The 17,524-nt window shown below is 42.1% G+C and overlaps 1 protein-coding gene across 1 annotated transcript in view; it reads right to left on the reverse strand.

The window, feature by feature from the left end:
* Positions 1 to 8,983: 8,983 nt before the first annotated feature.
* LRPPRC (leucine rich pentatricopeptide repeat containing) overlaps positions 8,984 to 17,524 on the reverse strand; it is a 117,596-nt gene continuing 109,055 nt past the window's right edge. The window contains exons 36-38 of the mRNA XM_053383343.1: positions 15,642 to 15,726; positions 11,230 to 11,372; positions 8,984 to 10,115 (exon numbers count right to left, since the gene is read on the reverse strand). Coding sequence (XP_053239318.1) covers positions 10,044 to 10,115; positions 11,230 to 11,372; positions 15,642 to 15,726 — 300 coding nt within the window. The 3' untranslated portion in view covers positions 8,984 to 10,043. The remainder of the gene's footprint in view (positions 10,116 to 11,229; positions 11,373 to 15,641; positions 15,727 to 17,524) is intronic.

Consider the following 17,524-nt stretch of genomic DNA (forward strand, 5'->3'; position numbering starts at 1 on the left):
ACCCTGGATCTTCTGCAGAGGTGGGAACCTGACCTTACAGATTGATTTTGAACCTTGCATGTTGTCTTGGACCTGAACTGGTATTTGACCATTTGGACTGTCTGTGTGTCCTATCAGGAATTATTTTGGGGTATGCTGAGATTGGAAGGGACCACAATGGTCCTCTAGGCCTACTCCCTGTAAGGTAGGAGTCTTCTATACTACAACAACAAGTATTATTATTATTATTATTATTATTATTATTATTATTATTATTATTATTTATTATTTGTTGTTGTTGTTGTTGTTGTTATTTTATATTTATACCCTGCCCATCTGGCTGGGTTTCCCCAGCCACTCTGGGCGGCTTACAGTACATATAAAAACATAGTAAAACATTAGATTTAAAAAACTTCCCAATACATGGCCGTCTTTGGGTGTCTTCTAAAAGTTGTGCAGTTCTTTATCTTCTTGACATGTGATAGGAGGGCATTCCACAGAGATGGCGCCACTGCTGAGAAGGCCCTCTGCCTGGTTCCCTGTAACTTCACTTCTCGCTGTGAGGGAACCACTAGAAGGTCCTCAGAGGAGGACCTCAGTGTCCGGGCTGAGTGTGGAGATTGCTCCTTCAGGTACACCTGGCTGAGGCCGTTTAGGGCAACAATATTGATTGGGTACCTTTGATATTTTATAAGGAAAGGTAGGGTATGAAAGTAACAAATAAAACAAACAAATCAATAAAGGGGCTAGCACAAATGAGTGGAGTGGATTATTTCTGGCCACGTTATAGTTTCAGCATTGCAAGGAAAATCATACTTACTGGCCTTTGATCAGAAGAGCCCTGCTGGATTAGACCAAAGGTCCATCAAGTCTTGCATCCTGTGCCCATAAGTGGCCAACCAGATGCCAATGGGAAGCTTGAAAGCAAGACATGAGCACAATAGCTCTCTATAGCTATTGTTCATGAGTAGCCAGTACTGAATGGTACTGAATCCCATCATTTATCTATACATTCTGTGAAGAAGTACTTCCGGAATCTTCCATAATACAGCTGCAGTGTATGACCCTGGGCTCCAATTTTAGGAAAGTGGAAGGAAAGACCTTGTCTTATTGACCTTCTACAAAACAGATGTAATTTTATCACTCCCCTTTCACATCTCCTCCTTATAGACCTTTTTTTTGTGTGTGTAATTAAATAGAGCCAAAGTTTTAAAACCTTCCCTTGCAGAGGCACACAGTTCTCTCTATGGAATACCACAATGTTAATGAAAGTAAAAAATGAGTTAATTTTCCATGAGTCAGCATGTAACCCATTCTCCACAATGTTGCTGCAGGCATCTTATGGCTGTCTTATTGGTGCTGCTGGGCAGAACTGGCGTGTAATGCTGGGTAGATTAGGGGCTCAGGTTACAGCATTCAGGGTGGGATAGAGAAGAGAATGTGGAGCACTTTGTGGAGAGGAATTGGAAGACTATGGAAGACTGAGGACTTTGTGAAGAGCTGCAGGACTTTTCAAGCCACTGAACTCAATACTTGAATTGTGCACTTTGGCACAGCAAGGATGTTGTAAGCAAAGAACCCTCTCTGGGCTCAGAGAGTGGAGGCTACTTGTAACATCTGTGAATAGTTTGTGTATAAAGAGTGTGTTTGGTAGGGTTGCCATATCTCCAAAAGTGAAAATCAGGACAGAGTTGTTGAGCTTTTTTGAGTTTGGGAGCTTTTCTAAGGCATTTTCGGCATGATTTAACCCCTGATGCCAGTTTTCAAGGACATCTGCACAATTTCTGAAAAAATAATCCAGGACGCCATTTTCAGAGGCGAATTCCAGGACATGTCCTGGAAAAACAGGACATATGGGAGCCCTAGTTTGGGTGTTGGGCTAGTAAAGATAGCTCTGCTAAACTGCTGTTTTCTGTGATGGTCTAAACCACTTGACTGAGCTTCCACGGTTTGCACACATAACACGCAACACACCTTATGTGCAATGGGGCATATGAAGAAAACAGTTGTCACCTAGTTAATTCTCTCCACTGACAATATCTCAGGGTTCCTTCAAAAAGGAATGTTCTATATTTTTTCAATAATATTAATTTATTTTTATTTATATACCGCTTAACTACCATGGTTTCTAAGCAGTGTACAAGAAATACAACACAGAAAGGTAAAAAGTTTAATTGAAGAGCAAGCACGCATGTCAAAACCTCAGTACAACTGAGAGCCAAGTAAGATGTTCCATGCAACTAGTAACCTTAGAGCCCAGAAAATGCAGAGAAAACATATCCAAATTTTCAGTCAACTTCCCAAATTACCACCACTAACCATCTGTCGTCTTTTTCTTTTCCTGCTTCTTCTTTTGTCAACAAAACAATAATCAGATCCCAGATATTATGAGCTTCAAAAGGCAAAGGCAAGCTAGCTGCTTAAGGAATAATTTACCACAAAAATAAGCAAAAAAAGGGGAAAGACTAATTTTCTTTGCTGACAAGTAGAATACAAAATTAAGGTAACTGGTCTTTAGATTCCTTAAAAAAAACAACCCCACATGCCGGTGTTTTGCCGAACTTAGTCTGTAATGGCGTTTGAAACCATTTTGGTGTGATAAGAAGCCAACTCAACGCTGGCACAACATTCATTTTGTTCTTACTTCAATGGTCGTGGCTTTCTCAGTCTAACAGTCTAACAGTTTCACTCCTTTCTGAATGAACAAAGCTTTCACTGCTAGTAATCATTTACAGCGATAGTTGGGCTAAGTATTATCTTTATTCAAAAAAGCAATTCATTTCTCTCTTCCCCACCCCCCCTCTCCTTCCACCAGTTACAATCAACTGTTTGGGGTGTGCATTATCTCTGATGTGGTCTTTTTTAAAGAAAGAATAAAGAAGAGGGTATGAATATTTAGCTTTGTGCATTTCATGGAGAACTCATCAGCACTTCCATATAATAAAAAGTACATTATAGCTGCTTTGTAATATGTTCAATGCCAGGAGCCTGATAAATTTCCACTCAACACACTCATGTGCACGAGTAACAATAGCAAAGCTATAAATTACCATAATTTTTCTGCCCCCTGCAGTTAGTGGTACAACAGACACTTTCCTGAAGGTGCTGCTTAGAAAAGATATTCTTACGAGGACAAAAAAAAACACACCAAAAACCCTACATTCCTGGGCACGCTCAGTACTGTCTCCTTGGTGCTTTTCATACCACAAACACCTTAGACAGGTAGATGGGGAAAAGAAAAGGCAGGATTTGTGTGCCTTAATAGTTGTTTACATCTTTAAAATATTGTATTGTTTAAAAAGGCATCTAAATGTAAACACTGAGCATTTTCCAATTAGATGAGGACTTTTTGGGGGGGTGGGGTGGGGGTTACCTTGTGTATGCCCACAAATACTTACCTTCATCTCTTCATTTATTTGTGAACTACAGTCCATTTCAGATGCATGGAGTTTTGTCTTGAGTCACAGGTAGATACAGAGGTTTTTTTGGGCGGGACGGGTGATAAACAGTGAGGTCAGAGGGTGATGCAATGCAGAAAAGTACAGGGAGTGTGAATTATTTAATTAACAGTGGTAGTTCACACACACACAAATGCTGATTACAGCTATCCTGGCATTGGTAAGCTACTGATTGGATCGAACCTTTGGGTATATTGCAATTCAGAGATTTCACATTTCAGTCTCCCTTTGAAGTTCCATTGCTTTGGGACAACCACTGCAAGGTCACTACAGAGTGTCCTGGAAGGTTTAAATGTCCCCCCACTGACATTTAGATCTGATATTCCTGTTGTCAGATTTGTTTCCATTTATTCTTTTGCATAGAGGCTGCCCCCCCCCTTCTTGCGCTGTGCTAATGCAGTAGGGGATTGTTGGCGGATGAATGCATACAATGGCACCTCAGGTTAAGAACTTAATTTGTTCTGGAGGTCCGCTCTTAACCTGAAACTGTTCTTAACCTGAAGCACCACTTTAGCTAATGGGGCCTCCTGCTGCCGCTGTGCTGCTGCTGCATGATTTCTGTTCTCATCCTGAATCAAAGTTCTTAACTTGAGGTAATATTTCTGGGTTAGCGGAGTCTGTAACCTGAGGCGTCTGTAACCTGAAGCCTATGTAACCTGAGGTACCACTGTATATCACATTGGAAGACGGTCAAGTGAATGAAGTCTTGATGCTGTGAATTGTGAGCACTGGTCACAAAATGGCTGCTTCAGGGCATGGAAAAGGAAGAAAGTAAAGGTCAGATAGAAATATATGGCTGCTCTAGGGTTGGCATTATTTTTGCGCAGGATTGCAGATCAGGAATAGGCTGACCTGTGAAATCACAGATCCTGCACTTGTCAGTGCCACTGTGGATCTTTGTGCCATAGTGGCTCCTGCAATCAGTGCAGTTCACAGAAACTATTTTTATGGCAGTTTGGGGAGTGAGACAGGACCATGTAAAAATCCCTGTTTTTTTGCCATAGTGGCACTTGCTCTGGGTCACATGACACCCCCCAAAAGGCTTCCCTGCCCTCCACTACCTCTCTTGAAAACACCTACATTTCATCTTTCCCCAGCCACACCAATCCTCTTCTCTGGATTGCACTGAGAAAGGAGACAAAGGTGTCCAATTAAAGAGGAAGCTGGCCTGCTTTGAATTAGCGCAGAGGTCTGCAGAGAACTGCTGAGCTTGAACAGTAGGTGGGGAAAGCGGGAGGCTCTGAACACCCACTTCTTGTTGCAATAATTTCTTGTCTTCTCATGGGCAAGCTTTGATAGGCGCTTCTGTTCCAGCAGCTGCCATGTTGAAAATCCCACATTTACAGAGTGTAGCACACATGTGGTTTTGTTGTTGTTTTTAAGGAAAGGAGTTATAATGGAAGCACCCCTTGGACTATTTTTGCTCTGCAAAACATGCATTTCTTCCAGATTGCTGGTCTGTTTTGGAGCCTTATTCAAAGGTACTAGTGCTTACATATAAAATCCTTGAAACCTAAGTGCCTAAAGAAGTGCCTTCTCTTTTACAAAACTGCATGAGTCCTGAGATCATCTCCCAATTCCCTTCTTGGGGTGCCCCCATAATCAGTGAGGTAATTGGTGAACAGGAAGGGTTGATGTTCCATACTACTTCTCCAGGGGGTCCAGCTGGTGCCTTCTTTGACGTCCTTTAAACTTCTGTTTCCACCTTGCTTTGTGCTGTTTTGCTATACGATTAGTGGCTGTGTTTTATTGGTTTTCATAGAATCATAGAATGTGAAGGGACCCTGAGGATCATCTAGTCCAGGGGTCAGCAAACATTTTCAGCAGGGGGCTGGTCCACTGTCCCTCAGACCTTGTGGGGGGCCAGACTATATTTTGGGGGGGGGAATGAATTCCTATGCCCCACAAATAACCCAGATGCATTTTAAATAAAAGGACACATTCTACTCATGTAAAAACACGCTGATTCCCGGACTGTCAGCGGGCCAGATTTAGAAGGCTGTTGGGCTGGATCCGGCCCCCGGACCTTAGATTGCCTACCCATGATCTAGTCCAACCCAAATATGCAACTGAAGGGATTGAACCTGCAACCTTGCCGTTATCAGCACCACTCTCTAGCCAACTGCACTATGCAGGTATTGTGCTTTATGTGATTCTAATCTAAACCAACATAAATCCAACAGATAAGTGGTGGCATACAATATATATTAAATTAAGTAAACGTAACTGGTTTCCCTGAAATGCTGACCTTCCACGGAGCATTTTGCAAGTTTGCTGTCAATCATCCATCTTTTTAGGAAGGCATATATATCAGTCAAACCGGCTGCCGATTAGGCAAGGAACTTTTAACCTCTTCAAATGTTTGTGGCGCTGTCTACTCTTTGTGCTTAAAAAGCTCTATTGTGTTTTCCAAGGCAGACACCATTGCAAAGCTGTCATGTACAATGTGCGAAAGGAGAACTGGAACAAGTGCTGATGGTAGGAAAACCTTCCCTCCTGCAATGTTGATTTGGAGTGAGCAGATCACATTTCTTAACAGTAGAGAATTGCCCGCAGTGACACATTTCAAATGAAAGGAGGAAGCCATTAGCTCCATTTGAGAGCGCTCATAGTTGAACCCAAAGGGGATGAAGGTGCAAATTCACAACCACCTTAGCATCTTTTGAAGTGATAGGATATTGTAACAAGGGTTAGTTTTCTTGAAAGGCTGCAGCTTTTAAATGGCCATTCCTAGGATGCTCAATCTACGGTCAATTAATTTCATTAGATGACCCTGAGTGTAATAGAAGACTTTTTGCATGCATTTTACCAATGGTGGTTTTTTTATATTAAATATATATATTGAAAGGACTGAAGAGGGGGGTTGCTTGCCCTTCTCTGAATAAGCAGGTCAGGACTTTGCATTCTATTTTTTTGTCTCCTAGAGGTGGTGTGCAGATTCTTGAGTGCTTAAAGTACTGCCTTTTGGCTTCCCAGCATACAAGACTTCTCTTGTGAATTTGCAGTTTAAATGCACTTCAGTTTCTGCAAGACAGTTCCCTGAATGGAATAGAGCTCCCAGATGACCTTTAAAAATAAGAGCTGTGGCCTTACAGAACGGATTTCCAACGTGACATAGTTCAATTATGGTGCTATTATACTGAAATGTATTTCCCAAGTCGTAGTTTAGGAAATGAGAAATGCCTGTGGTTTCAAAGTGAGATAAAGACTTCATTGGAGATAGGGTACTCAAGCACAGAGCCAGATTGTGTTGTTGTTTTTCCTTCAGCCACAAATATATTTGTCTTAAGTCTACACAAGCACTGAGGGCAAATGGTAAACAGAGCATTACAAAGCAGTTCTTTTCACTCGGTGCAAGCATATCTCACCACAGAAATAGGGATACCTTGACTACACCAATTCAACAGGCTGACTTGTGTTCTAGGATTGGTGCACCTTGCTTTGAACATCCTATGAAGGGTGGGGAAAGAGCGTAAGAATAGGATACTATTGAGCCTCCTTGGCAGAGACAGCCAATGTGGTCCAACTCCAGATGCTGTCCCATCTTCCATCAATCCTATCAAGCATAGCCTACGGCCATGGATGGTAGACAACTTTGGGAGGGTACCACATTGGCTGCCCCTGGTGTTATGAGAAGGAATTACTTAGCAAGCGGACATTCCAGAGATGGTTTAATCTGATCCTCCCATGGCCAAAGCCTCCCTTGACTTGAAGGCACCTCCTTCTCTTTCACCCGTGTTGTTAGGGCTGGTCTTTTCCTCAAGCACAGAACTCAGCTTTCTTAGTTCAAGGAATATATATGTCCTGGCATCTGCTCTGAGAATGCAGAGGTAGCGAGAGCAGCTAGACTGGTGACTGGCTGCTGGGACCATATAACCATATAACACTGGTTCTAAATGAATTACATTGGCTCCCAGTATGTATCAAAGTACAATTCAAAGTGTTGGTGCTGACCTTTAAAGTCCTAAATGACTTTGGCCGTGTAAACCTGAAGGAGCGTCTCCACCTCCATTGTCCAGCCTGAATACTGAGATCCAGCTCTGAGGGCCTTCTGGTGGTTCCCTCATTGCGAGAAGTGGGGTTACAGGGAACCAGGCAGAGGGGCCTTTTTGGAAGTCACACCTGCCCTGTGGAACGCCCTCTCAGCAGATCTCCAACAGATATGACAACCATGTGATTTTTAAAAGACATCTGGCGACAGCCCTGTTTAGGGAAGTTTTCAGTGTGTGATTTGTGTTGCTTTTACTATTTTTTGTTGGAAGGCGCCAAGAGTGGCTGGGGCAACCCCAGATGGATGGCCTATTTTTTATTTTTATTATTGCAAGCAAGAACGACTTACTTTCTTGGATATGGTAATGTGTTTAGGGAGGGTAGCTGAAGGTGGACTGGGCAGTAGAATTGGCTGGCATGTGAACTGTGTATCTCACAACTCTGAAATGAAGCTCAATAGGGGAGAACCAACAAAAGGAACAAATACACAGCATGGAAATGTGCCTAAAAGATGCACCTTGCTATGGGGATAGCCAACTTAGTGCCCTTTAGATGTTTCTGGACTTCAGTGTCCCTCAACCCCAGCCAGCAGGGCCTGATGGAAGGGATAGGGCCCACAGATTGGTTACTGCTAGTTTATTACAGCAGAGTCTTCTCAGTAGGTTATGTAATGTGTCTTTATACTTTAGCCCTATACTGAGTCACACCACTGGGTCTGTCTAGCAGAGTACTATCTATATCAAGGGTAGGAAATTACAGGTCTGGGAGCCAAATGCATCCCCCTTGCCCCGACCTTGCTTCATGGGCTTGAGTGCTTTTGCCTGGATGGAAAAGGGAGGTGTGCGCGTTTGTGTAGAAACTAGGCCACTGTACAAAAGTAACATTCATATTCATTGCTCTGCCAACGTCTGCCCATCACTTGCATATGGCCCCAGGGAGGTTGCCAAAAACAGAATGTGGCCCTCGAGCTGGAAAACGTTTGCCACTCCTTATCTATGCCGCCAGTGATTGTGGTTAAAGCAGCTTCATAAACTCTTCCAAGTCTAGCTTTGTATTCCACAGCTCTAAACCACACTTTAAAGAGGAGAATGGCTACATTTAGTCACAGAATCATAGTTAGAAAGGACCACAAGGATCAAGGTTTCCCAAACTTGGGTCTCCAGCTGTTTTTGGACTACAACTCCCACCATCCCTAGCTAGCAGGACCACTGAATGATGGGAATTGTAGTCCAAAAACAGCTGGAGACCCAAGTTTGGGAAACCTTGATCTGGTTCAACCCCCTGAAATGCAGGAATCTTTTGCCCAACGTGGGGCTCCAACCTATGACCCTGAGATTGATATATTTAGCTTACAAAATCAGCCTGCACCTCTCCGCAGTGTATCCTACCCACAGTGGCTACTGAACACCAAAAGTGCTGGAGAAAGTCTAGAAAGAGGCAGCCAAGTGAAGAAACCTTTAGTATGTTTGCTCCTGAAAGTGTCTTTTTCCTTACTTCTCCATTGTGAAAGGGGAAAAACACGTAGGAAAAAATGCAGTATGTTTTATACACAAAGAAAACTGGAACATTTGCAAGTTTATTTGTTTGCATAAGATGGGTATAATTAACCGCAAACAAACTTAATATCGATCGCTCAAAGATATGGTCTATTGTCCAAAAATCTGACAAAGAGAAGAGCAAATATCAATTGGCTGAAACCAAATTATCCATTATCTCCTGCTGTTTCCCCAATTTCTATGCAGTATTTACAAGTAAAATAAAACCTACGCAGAGCTTCGATGTACAGTGGTGCAGTGGCTATGAAGATTATGGGCTTTCTGAAAAGCAATCATATGCTAAAAGACTGATGTTTTCACAGAAAAATATACATCTCAATTAAGGCTTTCTGCAAAGCCTGAAGGCTTTGACTGTCAACACACCCACGTGGTCTGGGGCTATGCGAATTCTGCACCTCCGCAGGAGCCAAGAGAAGCATGAAATCTGATTGCTGATGCTGAACTTGGCAGGATATCAGTGTTCATTTCATCCCTAATGGCTGCTGTGAAAAGCTTGGAAAACCTGAACTCCAGAAAACATCCTGGATTTTCAAGGATCAGAACGTTTCTGGGGATATACACACCCTGACCCATGTCTACTGCCGTTTGCTGCTTTGAGGCCCATGGCTATCACTCAAACCAAATCTCTGTGCTCTTCCTTCCCCTTTTAATCAATTCCCTGCTTTTGTTCAATAATTTCATAATTTTTGAAGCAAACAGTGCATACAAATACACTTCACATGAATTTATTCTGCAAATTTCAGGTCACCATACCACATACCTAGAACTGTTTCGGGGGCTGTATGTGTCGGTATGCAGGGCGCGATGGCAAATGGGTACACTGATCACACATGGCCCTGCATGAAGCAACAATCTTTTACAGTCACTTTAGCAGGTCCAGCAAACTATATAAAATTGCTTCAGGGGGGAAAAAATGAAACTGCTTAGTGTCAGATGATTTTATACAATTATACAGTGAAGAATCCGACTTTCAATTTTATTTCCCCCCCTGACAATAATACATTTAAAAACAGTATTTCACAGTCATAATATTACTAGCAGAAACGGAAGCATTAAAAGGTTAATCTTCATCTGATGAAGAATGTCCCTGTCGTTCTGTCCTAAGTTTTTCTGCGTAGAACTGGAAGCTCTCCTACAGCAGATCAGAGGAAGAAAAGAAAGTTAGGAGACAAACTAGTATTTTAGTGTATATGCTAAGCAATTTGTGCATCAACCCAACCCACGAATACCTAACTGTTCTACACCTGTTTTCCTAACGCTGATCAAGAAAAAAAAAAAAAAGGAGAAGACCAATGGCTTAAGAAGAACTTGAGTCCACACAACTTGAGGAAGACTAACTTAAACTTCAACAACAGTGATACATACCTTCCATATAAATTCCCTTGTGAATATGAGCAGCCTTTGCCAACCAGGTGCCCTCTATAAATATTTTGAACTGTAACTTGCATCAGTCCTAGTCAGCACTGTCATAGACCATAAATGAGCCCCCTTAGGCATGAAAAGTTTAGATTTTTTTTCTGCTGCAGAATATTATGAACCTCCTGAACATGTCTTGTAGATAACCTAGCTCTAACCACAAACCACTACTAATTGCAACTTACATGAACTCATTGCTACTTGGCTTTTGTAGATTCTCCTTCTAAAGTAACATACTGAAGAAGTTATTTCCACAGTTTTAATGCATTTGTTCCCCTCAATTAAGCAGATTTACAGAGGGGCCAAGGTTTGTGTTTTTTGTTGGCAAAATTACGAAAGATAAAGTCAACCTGCCTGAGAAAATTAGTTCCTATGTTTTACATTTTCATCCTTACAAATGCTGTTTGGAGGGAGGGGGGAATGTTCATGTTTAAAAACTAGCAATTAGCTAACACCTAAACCCGTTCTGAACTAAAGCATGCGGAAATCATTTAAAGTTTAAATGCCAGAGATAAAGCACTCCAAGGATGCTTGATAAACTCACACCTCAACATGAATGCCCAGTAATGATCTTATACTTTAAACACAATAGCCCCAGAAGGCTTCCTTCTCCCACCAGTCAAGTCTAACGCCAGATTAACACAATGCCACAATATACACAGCACTTCATTTGTAGACTCCTCTGAGGGTTTTCTGTGAAGCCTTAATCCCAGAGTAATTAAGCATGCCACTTGTTTTATTAGCAACACACACACACACACACACACACACACACACACACACACACACACTTCCAGAGGTATTTCTTTGAAAAATCAGTAAACACTCACAGGAGGTTCAGTGAAAGGAACAGGCTCTCCTGCATTCTTAAGGAGAACTGCCAAACGTTTCAGAAATAGCTCATCTGGGTGCAATTTCTCAGCTTTCATTTCATCATACAGAGCTTTTGCTGAAGCCACATCCTTATCTAATGCTAAGGAGGGGAGAGAAAAAAAAGATATATACAGAAGAAACCATTACAGGAGATGAAACAGTTTACCAATCAACCAGAATGCATTATGCCAGAAATTTCTAGTTCCACTCAATTCATAAAGACTCAAATGTGTTGCTCTGCAATAATTTCCAACCAAGTAGACCTGAAGTAGAGAGAGATGCTGGCTTTAATCTATGAATTACTGCGATAAAATGAATAAAAGCTTCACAACTGCAGAGTAAATTTGCCCCTTGATGAATTTCTGGGGATGACAAGCAGCGATGGCAAGTCTGAGGACTCTTGCGGCTCCCGCTGCAAAGAATAAGCCAACAGGCAGAGATAAGCCAACTCCTTGCACCAAGTTTGAGGGGGGAAAGTGGTAGCTTCCTCTTCCAATTATCATTCTAAGGTAACAGTTTACTTTTCCGCATGCAGCTTTCTTAGTGTTCATTTGAATAGTAAGAGACTGGCGCAAATGAAACAGACAAAGCTCATTTGAGATCAGTGTCAATATACCCTTTAAACCTGCATTGCCCACAGTCCTGAGGGGTCCTGAATTTATTCCTTCATGAAGCCATTCCTAGGTCTGTGGCATTAGTCAATGAGTGAGAGCTCCACATTCCCTAATTCTGCAAGGGAAAAATGCTAAAGACTGAGTGTCCCTTTGGGTCATGAGCAGCAGCTTTTGATCATTAAACTTAAATTCTTGCACTTTATTAACTACCTCCGTCTTTGAGGATACCCTCATCACTTGCAGTTATGCTTTGAAGTATGCTCACTACCTTAATTTGTTTAGATCACTAACTGATTACATTAGAAATAGTAATAACATCCTACTGACAGCCTTGAGCTGAAGGCCACAGACTTGCAAGCTACTTAAACAAGGAAAAAGGAAATACCGTATTTTTCGCTCTATAACACGCACCCAACCATAACACGCACGTAGTTTTTAGAGGAGGAAAATCCGTAGGCATGCCACCTGTAGGCATTCCCTCCATAACACGCACAGACATTTCTCCTTACTTTTTAGGAGGAAAGAAGTGAGTGTTATGGTGCAAAAAATACGGGTGATCCCGAAGGTGACACATATGCTCAAATTCTTTTGATTGGCTGTTAAATTGTCATATGTGGACAAGCTTGACACAGGGGTCAGCAAACTTTTTCAGCAGGGGGCCGGTCCACTGTCCCTCAGACCTTGTGGGGGGCCGGACTATATTTTGGGAAAAAAAATATGAACGAATTTCTATGCCCCACAAATAACCCAGAGGTGCATTTTAAATAAAAGCGCACATTCTACTCATGTAGAAACACGCTGATTCCCAGACCGTTCGTGGATTGGATTGAGAAGGCGATTGGACCGCATCCGGCCCCCGAGCCTTAGTTTGCCTACCCATGAGCTTGAGTGAAGCATGTGGGTTGCACCTTCCCCAATGCTACTCCGCCCCCCACAGCTGGTAGGACTTTGGCAGAACCTTGTTCACTTTTACAGAATACGAGCATTATACCAATACAGTGTAACTCAACTTCCTTTGTTAACAGAACTGTGTTCACATTTAACACAAATCATAGCTTAGGAATAACCCATGGACTAGCCTTAGTGAATTGTCCATTTTGCATGCATCTCTTTCCTCCTGCGCAGTTGGGAAGAGGGCTTTGGCAGAGTTTAGTTTCTTTTTTTGTAGAATCCAGATGTGCTATTACATTCAAACCAAAGGTTGATCTCACAAGGCAGCTTTGTAACCCAGGGTGTGATGCTGGTTTGTTACAAAACTTACTTGTTTTAAACTGCAACTCCTGGTTTTGAATGTAATGGTCAGGATTCTGCAAAAAGGAAGCCAAACTCTGCCAATGTCCTTTTCCTAACCACCCAGGAGAGGGGAGCACACAAGATGGTCACTTCGCTAAAGCTAGTCTATGAATCACTGAGCCAGGATTTGCTTTACATGTGAACCAGGCAGAGGGCCTTCTCGGTGGTGGCACCTTCCCTGTGGAACGCCCTCCCATCAGATGTCAAGGAAATAAACAACTATTTGATTTTTAGAAGACATCTGAAGGCAACCCTGTTTGGGGAAGCTTTTAATGTTTGACGTTTGACTGTGCTTTTAATATTCTGTTGGGAGTTTCCTAGCCAGATGGTTGAGGTGTAAATAAATCATCATCATCATCATCATCTGTTAACATGGGAAGCGGAATTACACTGACTCTTGTCCATCTAGCTCAATATTCCCCACTCTCACTGCCAGTGGCCCTCCAGGGGCTCAGACAGGAATCTTCCTCAGCCCTACCTGGACATGGAAGGGGACTGAACCTGAGATTTATTTGTAAGCAGAGCGTGCAAATTGGGGTGGCCAATTGCTACTCCCCCCCCCACAGTAGAGACCCGTGACAGCAAAAAACCCCTGCTCTCCTGCTTGCTTGAGTGACAGAGCCACTAAGCAGGTCTTTTTGCTGTACTGATTTTCATTTCATTTACCTTTCTGGTACCTGCCTTCCTAATAAGAGTTACTTAATGCTATACATGGGGAAAAATAAAAAGCTTATAATCTGTAGAGATGCATGTTTCAGACCCCTCCATTTGTCAAGGAAAAGCTTCCCACTCACAGCTGCAAGTGGATGAGTCGCTTTCCAACTGTGGGAGGCTTCAGAACCTGCGCAAAGTGATGGTTTAATGAAGGTATAATAGAAATTGTTAACTTCCCATTTCTTTAAAATAGAAGTATCTATTGTATGAAAAAACAATAAAAGGAAGATGTAACAGTGAGATTATGTTTAATGGACCGCACAACTGAGACGTTTTCATAGTATTTCTTTATTCTTGGAAGACTAACAATTTGGGTTTTTCTTTCTTTTTTCCCTTACCAGCCTTGGACACAGTCTCAGGGTTTTATATACCTGATGAGAAGGCAGAACAAAACCCCACAAATTCAACTAGCTTTGAAAAATAAAGTAGGCATCCTTTTGGTTCTAGAGTCTAATATCTCCATCTTTCATATACCTTAGTAAAATTGCAACAGAAGTATCACCTCAAGCACCCCTCCCTTTAATAATGCTACTGTTTGGCATACACCTCATGGGCTGAATCCAGACTAAATTATTTCCCATGAAAACCAATGAGAAGTTGCAAATTTGTCTGATTGATTTCAATGGGAACCAAGTTCAAGAAACTCAGCCTGGATCCAATCCAATGACCCCCCCCATTCCCCCGTCTCCTGTACAGAAATCTGAATTAGGGAGAAAAAGAAATGAAATTGTTAAAATGATATAAAGATTTCAACAAGGTTTGCTCTTTGCCTCCTTACTAAGGTGAAATGTCAACTGGGCTCCCATGTGGCTTTCCCCAGAAGGAAACCATGTTGTACTGGGTGAATTTGAGCATGTTAGCTTTTTTTTAACCAACTGATAAAAAAGAAGCATTTAAGTATCCCCACCGCCCAGGACCAATTGGGTTGCCAAGGAGACACGGCATTTATATATACACAGTGCTGACCTATGAGCTACCATTGAGCTGTGCCTTCCTTACAGGTTTGTTAAAATGTTGTTTTCTTTGTTTGCTCCACATCATCAGCTACTAGGTAAACTTCACCAATATCACTTTTATGTAGTTTGTCATTGGCTAGGAGTCCTAGCTCTCATAGAAAAATTTGTGCCCTGAACAATCCTTAAAACATCTACTTTCTAAAGACCTCCAGCTTTGACTATTAAGTTCCAAATGCTCAAATTTTAATTCCTCATACCTACGGGACCGCCTCTCCTGGTATGCTCCGTGGAGGACCTTAAGGTCCACAAATAACAATACTTTGGAGGTCCCAAGTCGCAAGGTGGTTAGATTGGTCTCAACTAGGGCCAGGGCCTTTTCAGTACTGGCCCCGACTTGGTGGAACACTCTGTTACAAGAGACTAGGGCCCTGCGGGACTTGACATCTTTCCGCAGGGCCTCCAAGACAGAGCTGTTCCGCCTGGCCTGTGGTTTGGACTCAGTCTGACCCTTATGTTTCCCTCCCCTTATGATTTTGATTTATGGGCTACTATCAAAATGAGGCTGCATTTTAAATTGTATTGTAAGCCGTATTTTAATAAACTGGGGTTGTTGTCCCCCCCCATTATGTTTTATTGTAATTTTATTGGTGTTAGCTGCCCTGAGCCCGGCTGTGGCCGGGGAGGGCGGGGTATAAATTATTATTATTATTATTATTATTATTATTATTATTATTATTATTATTATTTATACGTGTTGGCAAACAGTCTGAAATAAAACACGTGGCATCTTACCATGGCATTTCATAAGGTAAGAGCAAACCATCTTCCTATCTGTGAAGTCAGGAACTAGATCCAACAATGTCTTGATTTTCTGAACCTAGAAAAAATGAGAGGCACAGAAGCAGACTTTTGTTATATAATATCAAAGGAGAAAGCGCTTGTTCATAAGAATCAAGGACTAAGGGAAAAGAATATGCTATGGTCACGACCTAGAGGGATATGTCTGGCAGGATTTTCAGGAGATAAAAGGTTGACTGCTCTCAAGAAGGCAGGAAAGAAAAACTTCCCAGAATCCTTTGCTCCTGCCTTGTCATGGGACAAGGGATGTTACCTAATCGAGTGCCATCATGACGGCAGAAATAAATCAACAAGAAAATTATTTAAATACTGGCTAGAGAGATGGTTAGACCCTTGGAGGATAAGTCGATTGCAGGGAAGCTGAGCAAATCCTTTGCACATGTCTTCACAGTGGAGAATGCAGGGCAAATCCCAGCAACTAAACCAACGTTTTCAGGAGGGGAGTCAGGAATTGAGGAATCAAGAGATAAAACCAACAAATTGCTGGTCCCAAATTGTATCCACCTAAGAGTTCTCAAAGACCTGAAATGCGAAATTTCTTACCTTCTAACAAAAAAAATTTGTAACTTTTCCCTAAAACTGGTCTCTGTACCTAAGGGCTGGAAAGTGGCGCCAATTTTTTAAAAGGGATCCTGGAAATTACAGGAAAGCTGGTGGAAAGCATTATTTGAGATATAATAACCAAGCATACAAGCCTTGCTGAAGCAGAATCAGCATGGCTTTTTGCAAGGTGAAGTTCTGTCTCACTAAGAGTTCATTTGGGGCCTGTCAACAAACATCTAGAGCTGATCTGGTTGACAAAGTGCACTTGGACTTGGTACTTCACCAAAGACTCCTGAGTAAGCTTAGCAGTCATGAGATAAGAAGGGAGAGCCTCTTGTGGATCAGGAACTGGTTATGTAACAAGAAGCAGGGAGCAAGAGCAAATGGGAAGCATTCCTGATGGAGGGACATAGCAGGTGGAGTGCCCCAAGGACTGTGCTTTTTAACTTGTTCATAAATGATCTAGAGTTAGGGGTGAACAGGGATGTAGGCAAGTTTGCTGATGATACCAAATTATTCAGGGTTGTTAAAACAAAGAGACTGTGAAGAGGCCTGAAAGGACTTCTCCAAACTGAGTGAATGGGCAGTAAAATGACAACTGCAATTCCAAACCTGTGTAAAGTGATGTACATTGTTGTTGTGGGTGTTTTTTTGGGGGGGTCTTAATTAAAAAGTATACACTCATGGGATCTGAACTGGTGGTGATGGACCAAAATGATCAAGGGAGTGGAGCAACTCCTGTTATGAAGAAAGGTACAGCATTTGGGGCACTTTAGAGAAATAGTGAGTAAGAGGTGACATGAGAGAAGAGTTATAAATTCTGTTTAGTACAGAGAAATTGGATTGAGAAAAGTCTCCCCACCATAACCTCAGAACTCATGGAAATCCAATGAAGCAGAATGTTGAGTTCAGGACAGACAAAAAAAACCCTACTTCTTCATGCAATGTATAATTGAACTATGAAACTCATTCGCACAGGAGGCAGTGATGGCCAGCAACTTGGATGGCTCTGAAAGAGGATTAGACAAATTCATGGAAGAAAAAGCCATTAACTAACCACAATGACTATGCTCTGCCTTCATGGTCAGAGGCATGGTCAGGGTCCTGATTGCAGGCTTCTCGTAGGCATCTGGTTGGCTGATGTGAGAACAAGATGCTGGAGCCGATCGGCTATTAGCCCAAACCAGCAGGCTCTTCTCATGTCTGTTTTGTGACTGCTATCCTATGACGTGCCATGCAATATTAATGCAGTGGAAGAAAGATATGAAGTTGTC

The sequence above is a fragment of the Podarcis raffonei genome, chromosome 3, assembly GCF_027172205.1.
Source record: "Podarcis raffonei isolate rPodRaf1 chromosome 3, rPodRaf1.pri, whole genome shotgun sequence".
In the NCBI taxonomy this organism is placed as follows: Eukaryota; Metazoa; Chordata; class Lepidosauria; order Squamata; family Lacertidae; genus Podarcis; species Podarcis raffonei.